Here is a 20153-nt window from a genome sequence, read left to right on the forward strand (position 1 = left end):
ATGGGGAATTCACTAAACAGTCGCAGCACTTTAGTGTACTCTATTTCCATTTTATTTGACAACGAAATTTTGAGTGTTTGATCTGTTATCCCGCTCTGAAACGATCAGTATTTTTAAATCAAAATATTGCTGTAAGCAGGTCACTTTAGTTACTTCCACCAATGTAAGTGTTTTGTTCGGGAATTGACCAGTGAGTATTTCTCATCTTTAACACGTATTTTTTCTCTTTGTCTCACTCATTACAGTATCTGCAGATGGACGACTGCCCTTCAGTGTGGCCAGGCACTCCAGAGATCGGGCATCTGTAAGTTCACCTCCATGTCCAATGGAAATGTTATCTACTTAAAAAAGTGCTAATTTAAGGGAGAAATTAGCTTATCTGTTTCCAGTTGATAGTTATCTAGTTAAATATATACTAAAGTATTGAAGTATTAAACAAAAATACCAAAATGGAAAGGAGCTACACGTCTCTGTGGAGCTTTTTTAATCTCTTCATTGTCTCTACTTGCCATCTTCTGTGTTTTATGTTTACACGACTTTGGTGTTTCCTATTTTCAAACTTAAAGGAATATTTAAACCAAAAATGAAAATAGTAGCATTATTTATTAATTCGCATGTCAGTCCAAACCCATGAGGTGGGTAAATGACCAGTTTTGGGTGAATTGTTCAGTGTTTTTTAAAGGAACGTATTTCATTTTAAACCTTGAATTCCCAAATCTGTGGATGTTGCTCATTTTGTTTGGTTAGACATTCTGTTAAGTGGTTTATCATTCTCTGTGTGTGTTTGGTTTCATTATAACCCATTACATATTACATATTCATGTTTTGGTTTTTATCCTTGTGCATGAATCCTTCATGTCAATGTCCTCTCATCCTAGACCTCCAATTCCACAACACTAACAAAGATCCCCACCTCTAAAATGCGGGCAGCGGCCTTGGTGCCAGCCCGACCTTACACCGTCTGCTCCTCCAATAAAAACAGCCCAATGGGGGAGGGGGATCTTAATGAGCCCCGCCCTTCTTCAGCGGGTCAACAAGTTTCAGTAAACGTACTTGTAGTTAAGGTAAGCAGGGGATGAACTAGTATAACTAGTTCTACTAACTAACGAACATAGTGGACTAGTTGTTTTTTGCGTGATTAGCTGTATATTGCTCGTATTTAAGTTTACAGACATTTTAACTGGAATAATAAGTTAACTCTTGTCCTCAGGATGGTGGATCTCGGAGCCCAGAGAAGAGGTCGTCCCTGCCACGGCCAGCATCCATACTTACTCGCCGCCAACATACAGGTGACCATGAGGAGAGCTCCACTTCTATCACCAGCTCTGGGTCCACAGCACCACGCAGGCCAACATGTAAGAATGACTCTCTTTATTTATTCTTCCACATCTCTTGGTACCTCAGTATGTTTCTAGTTAGTTGTCGGTTTCTCTCTCTTTCTAACCCTATTTTTCTGCTTTTAATACTATAAGTGATAAAGGAGAATTTTTTGTGTCATTATTACAAGTAACCATGGTTTAAACCTTGTAGTTGAGAGTATTGTCTGATAACGGCCATTAAAATTATCTGTTTTATATTATGTAAAGTAATATAAGGCATTTTATTAATGAATAATTAATGTTGACCTAATTATAAAGAGATGCTTATTGGTGAATTAATAGGAAAATGTCTATTTAACTAGGCTTTATAAACTTTATTCAGTATTTCAGTTGTCAGATGTGTAACCGGTGACTGTCAGAGCCCTTTTTGAGCCCACACATGAAAACGCATGTTGGAACTAAATGGGGGTAACTCATGAATTCTTTAGAATACAGACTTACGGTTGGTCTCGTTCGAAAAAAGAAAAGTAGCTGATTATTGCTAAAAAAAATTCACACACACACAATTTTTTAAGTTGTTAGGTTTATGGTAAAAAATAAATAAAAAATCTTTGTTTTTCTTTGATTAAAAAAGACATTTAAAAAATACGGGTCGCAAAAGGATAACAAAAAATCTAAGCACACTCTTTACAAAAAAGAATGAATTACTCTCCCTACATAAATTATTTAAAAAAAAAAAAAAGAAATCTGTATTCTAGGGTCGAAGACCTTTTCATTGATATATAATTTGTCATGATTTGATTAGATATTACATGCACAATATTGACGCAAACTTAGGTGTCCCGTATACGGAACGTGTGACAGTTAACGGGCTACATGCACATCCTTAGACATAATAATAACAAAGTCTAAAAAATGTGTAATTTAAAAGCAAAAACAATACATAGCTTAAAATATACCAACACTATCTGTAGACCAGCCAAGTCTCAAGTCTTAAAGCAGAATGATCATAATGATTAATTGAGATATATCTTTTTCTATGATGCTCAAAATCTTACTGGGAAATACCAATTGCACAGGATGTTTTAATACATACTGTATCTTTATCAATTATAGCTCAGTTTAAGATGAGATCCCTGTAAAGCTTTAATCTGTAACAGCTCTTTTTTCAAGGTGCCTGAAGAACACTGAAGTGCTGCTGCTAAGTGTTTGTTTGTACACAGTCATTTACTGTAATATAAAAAGACAGTATAAAAGACATCAGATTCATGTCTACATCAGAAACTTCTATAACCCATTTTCCCCCTGCTCCCCATATGTAGCGTTCCGTACTGAAGTCAGAGCAGAGCACAGGACAGGCAGGTCTTCTAGTATGACAGGTATAGAGTGGTCCTGACTCTTTAACCCTGTTTATCATCACTCTTCCATTCTGGCCATCCTGTGCAAGGTTACAGTCAGCATGGGAATACAGTGTCAATAAAATTCGTTTCACACCTTTTGCATTTATGTTACAGCAGTGGTTCTCAAACTGGGGGTCGTGGGCCCTGGGGGGAACCAAGATGGATCCAGGGGGGCGACAGATTTTGTAGCATTTAAGGACATTTTATGGTATCAAAGATTAAAAAAATATAGAATTGATGTTCCAGCATTGTATAACTGAATATGTCTTTGTTTTAATATAAATTCTAAGTTTAAGATTACAAGTCTTTATGGGGGGGCAAAAAGCAATGCACTATGCAGAAAGGGGGCCTTACAATAAAAAGTTTGAGAACCATTGGGTTAGAGCATGTCACCCAAGACACTGGGTCACTGAAAGAAGTGGGTGAATGACTTTAATTGGGACTGTTACACATGTCCATCCTTTGTTTTTTTTCTGCATGTACAAGTACACTTTTATTGTCATATTTTTATACATTTTTTTGCTAATTTTGATCAGTGACGAGATTTATTTTTCATCATCATAACTTTTTGTCATCATTCAACAACATAATCTGCTATTAAAATGTAAATAAAAAGTAATGACTTATTTCTTAATTAGTATTTTGGCTCGATTTTCAGACCAGATATCTAAACCTTTAAACAAGACACGTTAGCTTTTTGAATGGGAAGTGAAAAAATACTGATTAATTTGAATTACAATTTTTATTTTTAATAGTCTATGTCAGTTTAAGTCACCATAGCATGATTCCTATTCTGAGATTATTTTGTAAGTAACTGTTCTGTCTTCCTCTAAAGGCACAGAGGCTGCTCGCTCCCGCTCTGTTGGCAACTCCACACCCCGTACACCCGGCTCAACTGCCATCACTCCTGGCACCCCTCCAAGTTACTCCTGCCGTACCCCAGGGACACCTCGTACTCCAGGCACCCCTAAATCCCTCAGCCTGCTGTCCCAGGAAAAGAAAGTGGCCATCCTCCGCACACCTCCAAAATCCCCTGCCACTACACCCAAACAGCTGCGCATCTTAAACCAGCCGCTTCCTGACCTCAAGAACGTCAAGTCCAAGATCGGTTCTACTGACAACATCAAGTACCAGCCCAAAGGGGGCCAGGCAAGTCCTCAACTGATGCTAATAGCCAATTATTTGCTCTCTTTTTATTGTTCTTATGTTTCTCGAAGGGACACCCCGGTTCTTTCAAGCATCCTTTAATGTGTCTCACAATTGTGCTTGCATGTGTCAATTCTCTGTTTAAATCCTAACAGTTTCAATACAGATCTCAACAGTGTTGTTTTCTTCCTATATCTAAGATGCCCTGGTATTGTAAAAGGTTTGTTTTCCATGATGAACAGAAAGCGGAAGCGCTGCGTGGGCTTGCAATATAAACACCCCTGTGTTTTTGGGTCATCTCATGCAAGCTTGTTGTAATGATGTGAGCGTAGACTGTGTGTCTGACTTTTTGTTTACGTCGGGTTTGTGGCTGAATGCAGCAGTGCACTGACAAGAATCTCAGCCAGAAGAAATAAGGGAAGTGGAGAGGAAGGAATGAATTCGGAAGCTTCTGCACACTGGGGCGAGAGCTGAAAGCGACAGGAATAAATGCGTTCCTCTATCTTTCATTTTTAAGGGGAAGTATCAGTTAGTAAAAAGTGCACTTTGAAGAGAATATATTTTTTGTGTCATATCTACAGTGCAAGGTTTAATATGATTTAATTAATTAATTTATAGAGTAAAAATCGTTTAGAAACTAATTTGCAACTGGTTTTAGTAAAACAAATATTGGGTCTTGTAACAAAAAAATCTTAAAGCTTCTTATAAGCTAATGATGCTCAAACCCATCATTGGAATCTCATAATTTTAAGGTTTGACACTAACTCTGTCTGATGAATCAAACTGATAAATATTTTGTTGAACTTAGGACTCAGCAAATATTCACTTTCAACTCTCATAGTTGAAGTGTACTTAGAGGACACGAGAGTTCATTCCGGGGCTTCAGATACACCCTAAGGATGGAGTGAGTTGTATAACCTGTGCCGCAGCCTCTGTCTGTCTGGACCTAAATGCTCCCTGACCCCTGGATGACAGAGACTGTCTCGTCATAACATAATGACTCGGAAAAGGTCTAAGAGACGGTGACAAGAGTCACAGTCATTCAGGGTTGAATGAGCAGGCATGTGGCGGCCACTGCCAGTCTGTGTTTGCCCAAGGATGAAAATGGGTACGAGTGCCATGTCTGTGCTTTAATAACATATTATGTCCACTAAGGGTCACTGAGGCAGATGGGAACAACGCTGAGATCTCCAGGGAGGGAAATGTTTCCATGTGGATTGATTTTTAAGCTTTGTATTGTTACACTTCATTGTGTTGTTGCACCGTAGATTTATTTAACTTAAATTGACCTATAATATAAGTAGTATTTTTACCCCTTTTCCTATCCTTCTTTAATGGACAGTTCTGTCAAATTCTGTCATCATGAACCCACCATCAAGTGGTTCCAAATCTGTATAAATTTGTACAAATGCTTGTAACCAAACAGTTCTTGGCCACCATTGGCACCCATAGAAGTAGAAAGTGCCCCAGAACTGTTTGCTTTCCAACATTCTTTCATATATATATAGTTTTGTGTTCAACAGAACAAGAACATTTATAAAGCAATTTTTCTTATTATGGTAGTCAAAGGTGGCCAAGAACGGTTTGGTTATAAGCATTCTTCCACATATCTCTGTGTTTATCCGAACAAAGAAACGTATAGAGATTTGGAACAACTAGAGGGTGAGGAAATGAAGACAGAATTTTAATTTTTGGCATGCATGTGTCTGTTTCACAAATGTCTGTCTTGAACTTTCTCCACGTGACTGTGACCCAGCTTGAAGAGTTTATGTTGAGTTAAGAACTTTAAGTGACTTCTGTATCTCCTGAGACCAAACTGGCTCCAGTGAAGCGATCACCAGCAGCTGTCTCTCTTTCTGAAAGCTATTCATCTGTTCATTGTTCTCCATCATCCCCTCTCCATTAGTATTTTATGGATTTCATTCAGGTTTCTGAATTCCCAGCCTTTAGCAGTCTCAGTAGATGGGTGTTTGAGTGTGTGTGTGTTAAGAAGATTTTAATAACATCTGCTACACGGTTGAGGTTCCCGACCATCCTGTACATTAATATTGCACATTCATTCAGTGTTAAAAAACAATTACTGTATGTTTTCATACAGTGTTCAGTTTCTCAACACGTTACACATAAACCCTAATGAAAGTAAAGTTTAAGCTTGTTGCATTTTTTGGAATATTTTATCTTTTTTAACCAGTTAACGAAGATCATTAACTTTGTGACCAATTACCAGGTTCCCAAAACTAAGTATGCTGTAGCTAATATGACCAGCTGCTAGCTGTTTTGTTGCTGACCCTAACTTGACCACTTACAAAACATAGTCACTTTCGAATACAATTGTCAAAGTTCAAAATTAAGTTTTAGACCAAAAGCCATAATAGCTGAATGTAACACAGACACATTTTTAAAGAACATGTGTGAGAAAAAACAGCATGTGCTGGGTTAGGTATGTTTTGATGCTGGTTTGTCCAGTTTAAACCAGCTAAGGATCAGCTAAGCACCAGCACATGACCAGCTTAAACCAGCACAAACCAGCATCAAAACATACCAAACCTGTGTATGCTATTTTTGTCAACATGGCAAGCATTTCTACAGTTTGTTAAACATACACATACAGTGTTTAAAATAATTAAACATTTAAAGGTTAAACTCATAGTAAATTTATATTAAAATATATGTAATCACAATTCTCAAACATAGTATTAAAAGTGTGTTATTGACTGTGGCACTTTATAATGGCATTTAAATTAAATAGAATATATATTTATTATGTCTTAATTGTCTGTTGCCAACATATAGTAGCTGGTCAGTCACTACGTTGCACTAGTTATTCAACCTTGACTCTTATTTGGGTATACATGAACAGAATTGATAATTTTCCATTGCTAAAGCTGGCAACCCTACAGTTGCTCACTTTGACCGGTTTTCTGAACCTGCACAGGTTCAAATCCCTATTCCCTAATAAATTAACATTGTAGAAGACATCTGAGGCAGATAAAAGCCTGCTATCAGCACAGCTCACAGGCTGGCATTGAGTGTGCTCTCAAAGGTGTCTGCGCTTCAGTCCTGCAATAACAGCTAAATAGATTGTGCACCACTTGATGTGTGATCTTGTCAATGTAAGAGCAGCGGTGTGATGACAATGTACTGTAGGATGTGATGTCTCTATTTTCACCCTGCTGCTGCTATCTGAAACTCTAAAATACTAACAGCAGTTAGCCTTTATGGACTATACTTCATCCAATCTGATGCCTATAACTGATGTTTTCTTTCGTTCTATCTTTCTTTCTTCTTTCTTTCTTTCTTTCTTTCTAACTTTCTCAAAATATGATTACAGTATGCAGTTCCTCTAAGCTAAAATCATGTTAAAATCAAAGAGATACTGGACTGGAATGACCACAATACATCTAGAAATGGTCTCTTAATTTTTTGTCTGCGGTTGTATATTTCAGTCAGAAATTCAGTGGTTAACCTCCCTATTATTTGAGGCGTACATGCACTCTCTTTAACTAGTAGGCTAGTCAGCATTTCAATGTTTACATTATGTAAGTCACTCACCATACACCACACACACCATCAGCAGTCTTTGCTGTTATTAGTCAGTCTAAAGCTGTTTTGACAGTGTGTGAGTGATGAAAAGGTAAAAATTAAATGTGTGCGTATCTCCATTCCTACATTCATGCTGCTTGCAAAATCAAGAATGATCCACTATATTTTTTTCAGCCTCTGGGGTCCATGTTGTGTCTTTGGTGCCATTATTTTGAATATGATTTTGAATATTGATTTGATTTTGAATATTGATTTGTCTCACCATTTTCCATAACCTGTGCATGTTTGTGTTTCCATCTTCATTAAAGGTGCCACATATCTTTGTATTTTTTTTAGATTCAAATTTTAAACAAGAAGCTGGACTTAGGTCACGTATCGTCAAAGTGCAGATCCAAGGATAATCTGAAGCATTCACCTCAGGGAGGCAATGTATGTATTGCCTACTGTCTCCCTCTGTCTCTCTGTACTTCTATAACAAAGCCAGCGGACCTCCACTGGCAGTGTTCTAATAAACATGCATTTTGACTATTATTCTGTCCATTAATGGGATATTTTCTTTAAAAATGAAAATTCTGCCCTTTTGGTATGTTATACCAAACCCATGTACATTTTTATTATGTGAAATACAAAAGGCAGTAGATGAGATTACATAAAACGCAAATTGACAAAATTGAAGTCCCTTCTTGTTGTTCATCTTGTGAAAATATATTCAACTCCATCTGTATATGAAGAGCTCTTTTCCAAAACGCATTAAGTGCCAAATTTAAAAAAATTAGTTTGTCATGCCATTTTGCTGTGTATTAAACCTATTCACTGCTCCATCAATGTTTCATGCCAAATCGCTATATTTCCTTGTTTAAAACATACTGCAAGATGCAGTTTCTTTCCAAAACGCTATAAATCCCAAACCTGTTTTTAGCCTAAATGCAATATGTCCTCTCGACCAATCAGAATTTGCTCATTAGTGGCATTTGTATGTGTTATTTCTAAATTATTTGTTGTAAGTGGTGGAAAATATTGAAACATGAAATTGAAAATATTTCTTTTATTTTACTATTTAGTTTGTTACTATTTATTTTATTTGGCTGTTATTTATTTCATGCATTTGCATTTATTTGATTTATATTGATTTATAGTATGAGTCCCTGATGTCATATGTTTCATGTTCTCCTGTTTGTTTGTTTTTAAAAAGAAATAAACCAAAAAAAAATTGAAAAAAGGATGGATTTGGAGCGTTTTGAAAAAAATCTAAATAAAATTTGAATTTATAATCGACAATATTGTTGTTTCACTTAACAATCATTGTTTAACATGTTCACACTGAGCCAACAGAGCATTTTAACAGGATAAAGGGAATATTAACAGAATGTATGGGTCTAGGTAAAAATGGCATTTTCATGAAACTATTAAAATGGATATAAAGCGTTTTGGAAAAGAGCTCTTCATACATTTTGTAGTCTGTAATGTGGGTATTTGATTTATGCATCTTGGTGCTAGTGAATATGGTTGACCATCTGTCGGATGAAGTTGGTTGACTTATTGAATTTCATTTTAAGAATAAGAAGAGCATCCAGAGCAGAACTGGCTGGAATTTATAAAACGTAAATGTTGAATAAAACCTTGGGTAGAAGTGTTAAGAAACGCTTGAAGGTAAATGCTAAAGGAGTTTTATGAAAGTAACATAATTATGAACAGCCGTTGTGGTAGGAGAACAGATTTAAGGTGCTTTAAAATATACCCTTTAGGCCTCTAGCTTTTAGAATAGAGCTGTTGTCTGTCTTTTATTCCCAACTGTGCACTTTGCTTTTTGAAATGTCTTGACAGTTGTTTAGAAATGTCAGAGCTGATGTTTGCTGCGTCATGTCTGTACTTCAGTCAGATTAGCTTTTATTGCCTGTCACAGCAGCGGCTTCAGTCAGTTCAAGTCACAGTGAAGATAAAATGACCACCTTGTTTCTCAAGGTCAGATTTGGTATTTAATGAAACGTTGTATGGATACTTTGTTCAGAATAGCGTTTGTTCAAAACTGGGTCGATACTTTTTTCTGGAATACAGAAACAGAATTTTAAAGCTTTTCATACGATGCAATTAGTTTTTTCCCCCATTTTCCTCCGTGTTCGTAGTGATTGTGCAGCCATATGATGTTATGGATTCATTTGTTATTATGGATCATTAATTTGCGGGTAAGTTTGTGTGCTTAACAGTGTTTCCTTCGTAACAGTTTTACGAATGAAATTTCTAGTTTCTTCTGTATATGTGCATACATATTCTCGTTCAATGCTTTACGTTGATATTTGATATCTGGAAGGGGTAATCACTATTTTTTGTGCGCTTCCATATTGTTCCTGCTGAGAGTATTGTGACATGTTAAGTTTCTTGGTCATTACATAATATTTTTTGGCCTCTGCAATTGCATGGAAAGGTGAATTGTGCGTCTCATTTACATTTTTTCCCTTTTAAATATTTCTTACAACTTTTAGATAGCATTTCAATAAACACCGGTATAAGTATTGTGTTTTAACTGCTCCCAACTGGTTTTCCACCTGCTGCCAAATTGACTTTGGTTGTAAATGTGTTATATGATGTTCCTCACAGGTGCACATTCCGACCAATAAGATTGACCTAAGTCATGTGACCTCTAAGTGTGGATCATTGGACAACATCCGCCACAAGCCAGGTGAGTGTGCTAAAGACTCCAGGACCCTCAAAACATCACAGGTTGAAATATTTGCCATGTCATGCAGATCTCATTTAAAGCATTTACTGCCTAACTGACTATTTACATGGCACAACAGTGCCATCTATTGGTCATTTTTAGGTCGTTTGCTTCGCCATAATTTTAAATGCTGAATTTAGAAACTGTAAGATTTTCTTACTAATAAAATATATCAAAAAACATACTTATTTATTAATCTTTTTTTTTTTTTTTTTAATCTCATCACACAACCTTACATTTTTTCATAAGTGACATTGGTTGTTTATCTTAAAACAACGTGCAGAAGCCAGAAGGGGATTTGGGAGCTCTTCTGTTGTGGTGAGGTAATAATGACATAATTTAAAATTGACTGCATTGTTTTATTTCCTTACTCTTTGACCTAGGGGGCGGTAATGTGCGCATTGGGAGCGTGAAGCTGGACTTTAGAGAAAAGGCCCATGCAAAGGTGGGTTCACTCGACAATGCCCACCACACTCCCGGAGGAGGACAGATACAGGTATGCGTTTAAAAAGCAGCATGTAAGCTCACAGGAAGTAAACTCTAATACAATAGGTCAAATGACCTGTTATTCACGGAGTAAGTCTTATAGGGACAGTTCATCCAAGCATAATACTTCTGTAATTATTTACTCACCCTCTTGTTATACCAAACGCAATGACTTTCTTTCATTTGCGGAAAACAAAAGGAGATATTACTGGGAATAGCCTTAATCCCCATTCTCCACAAAAGAAAAAAAGGGTTTGGAACAAGGGTCAGCAAATCATAACAGAATTTAATTTTTGGATGAACCTTCTCTCTTTATGAACTTTGCTGTCTTGCCCTTTCTTTCTAAGATCGAAAGCCATAAGCTGATGTTCCGGGACACGGCAAAAGCACGGGTGGATCACGGGGCGGATATTGTGATTGAAACGGCTGGGCTGTCGGGCGGTACCTCCCCCCACCGTCACAGCCACATGTCCTCATCCGGAAGCATCAACATGCTTGAGTCGCCACAGCTGGCCACACTGGCGGAGGATGTGACCGCCGCCCTGGCTAAACAGGGCTTGTGAATCCTCACCTCAATGTCTAGTAACAGTCTCTTTTCAATATATCTGCTCAATCCACAATAATCCCCTTCAGTGGTTTCATGGTTGGCACATGCTCCCTCTGGTATTAATGGAAGACACTACATTCTCTTTCCATACGTCTCTAAAAAATCTCCATTCAGCTCTTCAACAGCCTCGCAGAACCCTGTTGTGACTTTACCTACGAAACGTAAAAAAATGAATTTCTCTGTTTATTTTTTGTTCATTTGAATGAATAATGACTTAGCTAGAAAGGTACCAGTGCTTTTATTACCCATGTTACATGTTTTTATGATTGTGTATAGACAGTGGCCTCGAATTCTGGACTAGGGTCAGCTTTCGGTGTGTTGTGTAATGTTGGCAGGACCACGAGTCTTAAGTTTTACACCGAAATAAGGTGCGATGATTCCACGCTGCACGTTTTTTTGCCCCATTCAGTGCATGGACTTAAAAACACACATCTCAATGCAAGTCACCGGAACTCAAACATGATATACGATATAAGGGAATATATTTATACAAATACACAAGCCGTCAACATCTCATGCGCAATTGAATAGGAAAAAAAAGCAGTTACTCCTTCGATAACGTATCTGTACAATTGCATTATTAAAAGAAAACCTAGATAGAATGACAAGCATGTATTCTAGTACACAAAAGAGGCTATTTTGTATTTCGAGGGATTTTAGTAAGTTATTTGCTGAAAACATTGGATAAAATGAACACATCACGTTTTGTAGACTCTAGCGATGATGTTAAGCTTGTATATTCATTTAAAAAACTGGACCGACATTACCCAAGAGGTCCTTGGTACAACCCTGCCTTTGCTCTTGTTAAAAACATGGGTTTCGTGGATCTTTGTTGGTACACAGTTTAACCAGATTTGTGCTTTGATTTACTGTACACATGATGGCTACATCACAAAGTGTGTTGTGTTATTAATTCATACAATGGACAAGAACTGTAGAAACGTGAATGATGGAAATACCAACGCAACTATGCGTCTGGTATATAACTGCTTTAAATCTGCTGTCTTGAAGTGTGAACCACCTACCGCTGTCTTTCAGAGGAAAGATGTAAGTGGGTCTTTTGTATAAGCATCTGTCCGGGAGTGATGGGTGTTGCTGGTCCCCATTTAATTCTTAAATGAAGGCAGCAACTATTTGGGTAGTTTAGTTTGGTCATCCTTAGGCCCTGTGTTTGTCTGTTGAATTCTGCTTGAATGCTTCTTTTTTGTCGTTCGAGTGAATTTGAAAGCGGAAAAGGAAACGCAATGCAAAACTTTGATGAAACAAGCTAAAAAAGGATACTCACTCAGCTTGCATCTGTTTGAACACAGTACTCCAGTATATTTTTTCTCGTCATTTGTGGCTCTCCCCATTTTCTCTCAAACAGCTGTCATTTGTAGGCTTCAGTGTTTCTTGCCCCCCGAGCCTTACCCACCCTGCCCTTTTTCCCACAGCTACTGTAAATGTATTTAAAAGGTCACATAGATGTATGCAGTTTTTCTCCTGTTGGTATGATACGGATTATAAATGCCCTTAACAGTTATGACAATAAAAAAATACAGAAAATTAACAAAACATTGGACTCCTCTGATTCTTCTGATTCTGTGTGTTCGAGTCCTCCTACAGATGTTGACTGGAGGTTTTTCCATTTGATTGTTGTTGTTTTATATAATCTTCTCATTGAAAAAGGCAATACACCATAGAGATCTTCCAATGGGTATGCGTTGTTCTTAGCCACAACATGAAGAATTTTCACTTACAATTGTAATTGACAGAAACATTGTGACATTTATATATAGATACTGATATAGCTCATAATGTCTTTAAGCGACCATTCACCCAAATCTAAAAATGTCAACATTTATTAAAGTTTGGTTGCGTACATTCTTTAAAATATATTGTTTTGTGTTCTGGAAAAGATTGTCATACATGTTTTTAAATGATGAAGGAATATTCTTCTGTAGGTGAAATACCTCTTCACTAAGAATATAAACTTGGCTCATCTTGTGACACTTAGATATGTGGAAGTCAAATGTCTTTAAAGTGATAGTTCATTTAATTTTTTTAATTCTGTCATAAATTACTTCCTAGCTTGCCTGACTTTCTTCTAAAGAACACAAAAGAAGATATTTTGAAGAAAGTTCAGCTTTGGTACCCATTCACTCCTTATTGATGGATACAAAACTACTGCAAGTTGAATGGGTGCCAGTTAACAACATTCTTCAAAATATCTTTTTGATGTTCTGACAGGAAACTTATGACAGAATTACTTTTTTTTTTGAAGGCAAGTAATGCCACTCCCACTTACCTGTTTTCTCTTTTGTCTTCTGTAGTGAGTGTAAGATTATTAATTACTACAATGCTTGTACTTTGTGAAAAGTTTATTATGATAATTGACAGAGGCGAAAAATAAATTAAAACTCTGGGGAAAGTGGAAGGGGGATTTGCAGCCAGTCCAGTTATGGCAGTATATTTTAGCACCTTTGAGTTTGCGATTCAGGCAGTGAGGGGTCAAGGGGGTGATTGTCAGATTTTTTTGTGTGTGGCTATCATGACCCCCTCACACCCCACCACCCCTCACAACCGTTTCGCTATGGAGCGGCTTGTCCCGGCACCAAAAACGGTTGCTGGAAAAATATGAATGGCGTCCAAAAATGGACAAAAGAAACAGGAGTCAAGCGGAAATATAGGAATAACGCATACCAAAACCATTGTTTATAACTAACAGTCCATATTCCTTTAATCCGTTTCTGAGCTGGTTTTGGAAACATTGTGTGGATGTCCTGACACCATGGGATCTGGAGAAATGCTTCCGTTTCCTCCCAACTCCGACTTCTTACACAGACATGACGTGTTTGACGAAAGCTATTAAGATAGAAAGATTGAAAAGGACACGTCTATTTGAACTGTGCTTAGAACTAAAGAACAACAAAAATGAACAATTTGTACCCAATTAAAAAGGGAGCTAAATGGTTTGATGTGAAAAATGTGCAATGCTCTGAGAAAGGGGCATGCTGAACTGACCCTCATAATTCACACAGCCGTTTTCATCCTCTTGGCCTCCCATGAGAGCATCGATCTCAACCTCAGTCATTTTCTCACCTGTAGGAAAAAAGGAGTGGGAAAAGTTAAAGTCATAGATATTTCAACAAAACCAGGTTGAGATTAAACATGGTGCATAATATTTGGCTTTATGAAACAAAAAAATGTAAAAAAAACATAAATGATACGCACCCAATGTTGACAAAACAATACGCAGCTCAGCGCCCATAACTGTTCCATTGCCCTCCTTGTCGAAGACGCGCAGACCCTCAACATAGTCCTCAAATGTGGCCTTGTTTGGACTGTTGACCACATACTGCAGCATGGGCAGGAAACCCTCAAAGTCGACTCTCTTGTTTAACATATCTATGAAGAAAGGTTAGGGTGAATGAACGGGAGGTAGAGAGTAGATTCAATAATATGTAATGCTGCATGTGATACTAGTCCTACACCAATTATACTTTAAGAAGCAAGTGAAGTATAATATTCTCATTAAGTCAATTGACCTAAGATGCACTATTAAAAAGTGGATGTAATAAATTCAGTTTTTGCCCTTACCATCAGCGCTGGGGTTGCCAAGGATCTTTGTGACATCTTTGTTGGTTGGGTTCTGTCCCAATGCACGCATGATGTCTGCAATCTGATTGAAGGCTACTTTGGTGTCACCAACTCTGTCAAAAAGTCCGAAGGCCTCTCTGTAGTCTAAAATGGTGACAAGATTGTTCAGTAAAGTGCCATGTCTGCTAAATTTGGAAATAGGTTTTTATAATATCGGCTTTTGTGGCCCATCCCAAACATTCAATCCCGTTCAAGTTTAGACAACTTTTTTTTACATACAGTAACTTTAGGGACTAAGAATACCTTATTATTTCAACAATGACTATCTAATGACTTCAACTACAACTATCAACTTTCAACCACTATGAAGATTCAAACATAAGATTGATTGCTGCTGGGATACATTTGATATAGAAGCTCCCTTAAAAGCTCCCTCGAAAAAAACATTACATTAATGCTGCTAGTTTCAACAAAAGGCTGTGCGTGTAACTGTTGAGATTTACTACATAACCACTGATTAATCCTGGTTAATTCTATGAACGTAATGGTTTTGGGTCTGTTAGCACACTGGAAGGTTATCAGCTGAAAGATTAACGGCTTTAATGATTTCCGCTTTAAGTCAGCTGCCACCATTGACGTGGCTGGAGGAGGCAAAAGAGTCGACTTGGAATTGATATGCTCTTCCAAGAATATAACTCCCTCCATATAAAGGCACCTACATGGGAGTCCAGAATGCTGACTGGGGTGTAACTAACACCTCAATGGGCACAATGTTGTGCATAAAACCCTTGACAAGGATGCAAATTAACTGTGAAGATGCATTGAACTGTTTGATCTTTTGCCTCAATGTAAGAATATTTTTATATAGATGTCTTTCTTTAAACCAGTGTCCCAGACATATCCATTATCTGACAATCATCAAATAAAAGTACATTTTCTGTTATTTCTCATTATTTAGGGGCCTGTAAACTCCCAAACATTAGTGTTTTAAACAGATTTGCTGTAAATCTTGAGGATCAAGGATCAGGGTTTAAATAAAGATAATCCTCACCTTCCGTCTGGTCCGGGCTGAATTCAACCTGGCAGGAAAACAGAGAGAAAATACTCATACAGACTGATCAAACTAATGTTATATCAGGGGAAAATAAGTGACTTACAGTGATATGTAAATACATTTTGTTTATCAATGTAGTTTTTTTACAAGTTTAAACATAGTAAAATCAAAAGTGGATATTTCAGAAGCACGGTACAGATTGATATTTTTTATCTGTTTCAAGTTATTTTAAAGCAATTTTATAAGACAACATATGTATGGAGTGATGTCATTTTCCTATAACATTGATGGGTTAAAAGTATAGCCTTGAGAAAATTCATCGGATCACTCTTTTCTAAACCAGGTAAAAAGATAATTGAGATTAAAATAGTGACCTGGCCAATAATAATCGTTCAGACAGGTGAGTCATTTGTAAACTGATGCATAGTTGCCTTATAAGAAAACAGATCAAAGAGTGTCTCAAGATCCCAGTATGCTTAATTTAGTCTCTCAGATGCCTGCAGGACTGTAAAGAGAATAGACTGCAGCTCCATGTTTGGTCATGTGAACCGCCTCCCAATTTGGTTCCACATTAAATCACACACTTAAGTCATCACCACGCTAAGCCAATCAGAAAAGCACAGGGCGGGCAATAAACCAATCAGAAAAGTTTGATAGCTAGCGTTTCTTATTATACGTAAAAAAGTCGGGAACTCTCCGTGGTGCTGAAAAATTCACCAAAAATAGATAATTTCGTGAACAAATATTATATGATAAGTTCTGAACAGTGTTTTTTTTCACATTAAAAAGTATCTATCTATCTATCTATCTATCTATCTATCTATCTATCAAGTCAAAACACAGAAAGGGTGTTGTTACCTTCACACCAGACAGATCTACTGCGGCTGCTACGGGTACGGCTGCTGGTTCGGGTGCGGGAGCAGGTGCGGGTTCTGCCTTCTTGGCAGGCTCGGGCTTCTTAGCGTCCTTTTTGGGTGCCATTTTTCAGTAATGTGTTTGTCTGCCGGGAGAATAGCCAACACAGGGAGTGGACCACAGGATGGAGGATACTCAGCCCTCTCGAGGTACGTAAAGACGTTTATATACACTTGTAATTTACTTGAGAGTCGATGTCAGACGGACACATGAGCGGATTGGGCCGCTGCGAACAGAAGGGAGGTCTCGCGCTCCCCAAATGGAGATGGGGGCGACGCGTGGTGGCAGCAACACAGTCATAAATCTCATTTATGTTTAGCGAAAGACAACAAACAGGGCGTATTCGTTACGACATCGATTGTAGTATTACCATTTTAATATTTTTGAAGTGTTAGAGCAAGGGACACACATAGCCTACTTGTGCTTATATGAAGATAATGAGGAAAATTAACATTTCTCGAATATGAATTTGTACACATACTGAGTGTGGCTTGAATAAAAATGCTAAAAAATCTTCCAAATGTGTAAGTTATGTGTATGTTAATGTATGCAAATGAATGGCATGTGTGGGGTCACAGCTTTGGTCCCTTTCATTCTACTGTGTTCCTTTACCCAACAAGGTATACCTCTAAAGTTTGGACATGCCTACTTTTGATTTATTACCACATTTTACACATTTTACAGTAGTCATCTAGGATATGAAATAACACATATGAAAGTAGAGAACCAGTAGTGGAGGGTTACAACAAAGAAGACACAAAGATATCAAACTTTGCACTTGAGATATCAAACAGGGATAATTTATAAAAAGTAATTCAAGTTCAAGCTCATAATCCTGCAACCCAATTGAAAATAAAATAATAGGTTGAAAGTTCACGGGAAGGTTTTTAAGGACCTACAATGACCACTTTGATTCAGAGTTTTATTTCTCTCTAGCCAAATAAAAATAGTAACCTATTTTACGATAAGACTAAATGTATGCTGCTGAGGAATGCCACAGCTGATACAATAGTTAAAAATACCAGGTGGTATTTGACCAATTTCTCCAAAATAAACAAAAGCTGCTGTTTCTACATACTTCATTGAGAGCAGCATAACCAAATCGAAACAACTCAGTTCAAACCATGCTTAAGGTGATCTTGCACTTCTTGAAATATCTTGAATATACTAGAAAAACATCTCTTGAAAAACATTTTTTTAAATTTATGCCAATGTAGAGTATGAGTATTTCAATGATAAACTTTTATTCTCAAGCACTTATTTCAGAAACCCCAAAGACACCTTAAAAGTGGCAATTTTGAAAAAAGAACGTAGAAAGGAGTTTCTATTCTGCTTACTATATTTAATGCGAATGCGAAAAAAGCATAACCACAGCACACACACTGCCATCTGTGTCATGGGTCATCTGAACAAGCATTGGTGTTTGTTGTGAAGTTAAACTCTGCCAGAATCCAAATTTGACAGGGAATGAAACGTGGACGTGTCAGCAGACTGATGAGTTGAGAGGCAGAGAGAAATCAGAAATATGAGCTAAATGAAAGTTGATAGAGACATTGAGTGACTAAATAGTCTTTGTTCATCTTAGCCTGACTCTTGGGAATGAATTTAGAAGAGACTTAAGAAGGCCTCAGCTGCTGATGCCCATAACCTCACAGGTTCTACAGAGCGAGTCACTGTTTTCCTTCTAAATCTGTCCGGTTGCCTCTTTTCCCCACCCCCAGAGGAGGGCCAGTAATGTAGAGACTTTAAACATTCATTCACCAATCCCCTAAAATGCACTTTACCCTTCCACCCTCTTTCTTTGACCTCCTTCAGTTGTAGCTGTGACAAAAGCCACAAGCTCTCCAGCTGTCATCGGGGCTCACCCCGGCCATGAAGTAGCACCTTCTCCAAAACCTGACCCCTCTTCTTCCAGCCACCTGTCCCCCAAAACCAACAACCATTTCTGCTCCTAAAGATTTAATCTGCTATCTTACTTCTAGCCTACTCTGTTATTTGGTTTGTTGGGAAAGGAGAGCTATTGTTTTTTTGGAAGACTCATACCTTGAATAAGTCCTTGTTAACTAACGGTACTGTTTAGCTTGTTGACAAAATGTTTACATGCTCTCCCACTTGTTAGTAGCTTTGGATAAAAGCATCTGCCAATTGAAGGTATCACACTGAAAGACTCACTGTTTGTGACAGTCCCGGTAGATATGAATATACAGTATACGTATACAGTAAAACTTACAGTTTTTAAATCTTAGTAGATAAATTTAGCTTTGCTTATTGAACAGCAACAGGAAAAATACGAAGTCCATATGATTAGAAAAGCGTGGCAGTTGTATGTCTAAAAGTATTAAAAAACTGATTAAAACATCAGTCATACGCTATCACATAAAGTGGCACAGGTATCAGTCATTATATTCAATACATAAATGACTTTAAGTAACATAGTACGAGAGCCCATGCTTTATTTTGAATATGGGCATATGCAAGTGAAATACAAAAATATTTAGAGAAAATGAGAGGAAAATGTGCAATAAGGTTTGCATTAACTAACTTTATATCCATCAAGTAGCCTGTTAACTGTCGCCTGTTCCGTATACGGGACACCTAAGTTTGTGTCGATATTGTGCATGTAATTTCTAATCGAATCATGACAAACATTGGAAAGGTCTAAGACTCTAGAATACAGGTCTTAGTTTTTTTTTTATAATTTATGTAGGGAGAGGTAGTGATTCATTTTTATAAAGAGTGTGCTTAAATATTTTGTTATCCTTTTGCGACCCGTATTTTGTAAAGGTATTTTTTAATCAAAGAAAAACATAAACGTTTTTTTTAGTTTTTGTTTTACAATAAAACTAACATACCTTTAATTTTATATGTGTGTTATTTAATTTTTTTAGCAATAATCAGCTACTTTTTCTTTTTTCAAACGAGACTAACTGTAAGTCTGTATTCCAAAGAATTCATAAGTTACCGCCATTTTAGTTCCAACATGTGTTTTCATGTCTAGGCTCAAAATGGGCTCTGACAGTTAACATGTTTTTAATTAAAATAAATACAATATTAACCAGACACTGTTTTAGGGGTAGAAGTACATGCAGAACAGCTGAACAGGTGTTTATAATGTATAACAGAACATATACATATATGAAAACATATAATGCAGTGAATGATATAGCATTATATGTGCTCGTATATGTTTTATAATATGTGTTATATAATATGCATTTTCTGTATTTCCCTGCTGTCCTTCTGAGAGCTTTTATCTCAATATTTTGTGATTTTTATTTTGGCGTTAAATCATTATAATTAGTCACCCTTTATGTTTGTCACTGGGTTTTTTTCAAATATCTAACCAATAAAAATTCTTGAAAAGTGCTTGTCAACTTTGACAACACAC

At 37.0% G+C, this 20153-nt stretch overlaps 2 protein-coding genes across 25 annotated transcripts in view; one reads left to right on the forward strand and one right to left on the reverse strand.

Moving 5' to 3' along the window:
- map2 (microtubule-associated protein 2) overlaps window positions 1-12765 on the forward strand; it is an 80531-nt gene extending 67766 nt beyond the window's left edge. For 14 of the 24 annotated variants that reach the window (XM_056754263.1, XM_056754262.1, XM_056754264.1 and 11 more), the window contains 9 exons: window positions 246-304; window positions 879-1064; window positions 1211-1355; window positions 2642-2698; window positions 3555-3868; window positions 7745-7837; window positions 10004-10085; window positions 10508-10620; window positions 10958-12765. In XM_056754263.1, coding sequence (XP_056610241.1) covers window positions 246-304; window positions 879-1064; window positions 1211-1355; window positions 2642-2698; window positions 3555-3868; window positions 7745-7837; window positions 10004-10085; window positions 10508-10620; window positions 10958-11173 — 1265 coding nt within the window. In that variant the 3' untranslated portion in view covers window positions 11174-12765. The remainder of the gene's footprint in view (window positions 1-245; window positions 305-878; window positions 1065-1210; window positions 1356-2641; window positions 2699-3554; window positions 3869-7744; window positions 7838-10003; window positions 10086-10507; window positions 10621-10957) is intronic. The other 10 variants (XM_056754274.1, XM_056754275.1, XM_056754284.1 and 7 more) reach the window with 5 other exon arrangements.
- Window positions 12766-13559: 794 nt separating this feature from the next.
- Window positions 13560-16918, reverse strand: myl1 (myosin, light chain 1, alkali; skeletal, fast). The gene is made up of 6 exons (XM_056754837.1): window positions 16709-16918; window positions 15848-15875; window positions 14797-14940; window positions 14431-14604; window positions 14221-14298; window positions 13560-14061 (listed from the first exon to the last, which is right to left on the reverse strand). Exons 1-6 carry the CDS (start codon window positions 16829-16831, stop codon window positions 14033-14035), a joined length of 576 nt encoding a protein of 191 aa, XP_056610815.1. The 5' UTR covers window positions 16832-16918; the 3' UTR covers window positions 13560-14032.
- Between the last annotated feature and the right edge of the window lie 3235 nt (window positions 16919-20153).

Source organism: Triplophysa dalaica, chromosome 8 (assembly GCF_015846415.1).
Source record: "Triplophysa dalaica isolate WHDGS20190420 chromosome 8, ASM1584641v1, whole genome shotgun sequence".
Taxonomy (NCBI): domain Eukaryota; kingdom Metazoa; phylum Chordata; class Actinopteri; order Cypriniformes; family Nemacheilidae; genus Triplophysa; species Triplophysa dalaica.

Coding starts and splice junctions, on each gene's coding strand:
- myl1 (XM_056754837.1), bottom strand. CDS start 16,831: ATGGCACCCAAAAAGGACGCTAAGAAGCCCGAGCCTGCCAAGAAGGCA. Junction 14,299..14,430: donor TATTGTTTTGTCAACATTGG/GTGCGTATCATT, acceptor TTTTTCCTACAG/GTGAGAAAATGACTGAGGTT. Junction 14,062..14,220: donor CGGCTGTGTGAATTATGAGG/GTCAGTTCAGCA, acceptor CTATCTTAATAG/CTTTCGTCAAACACGTCATG.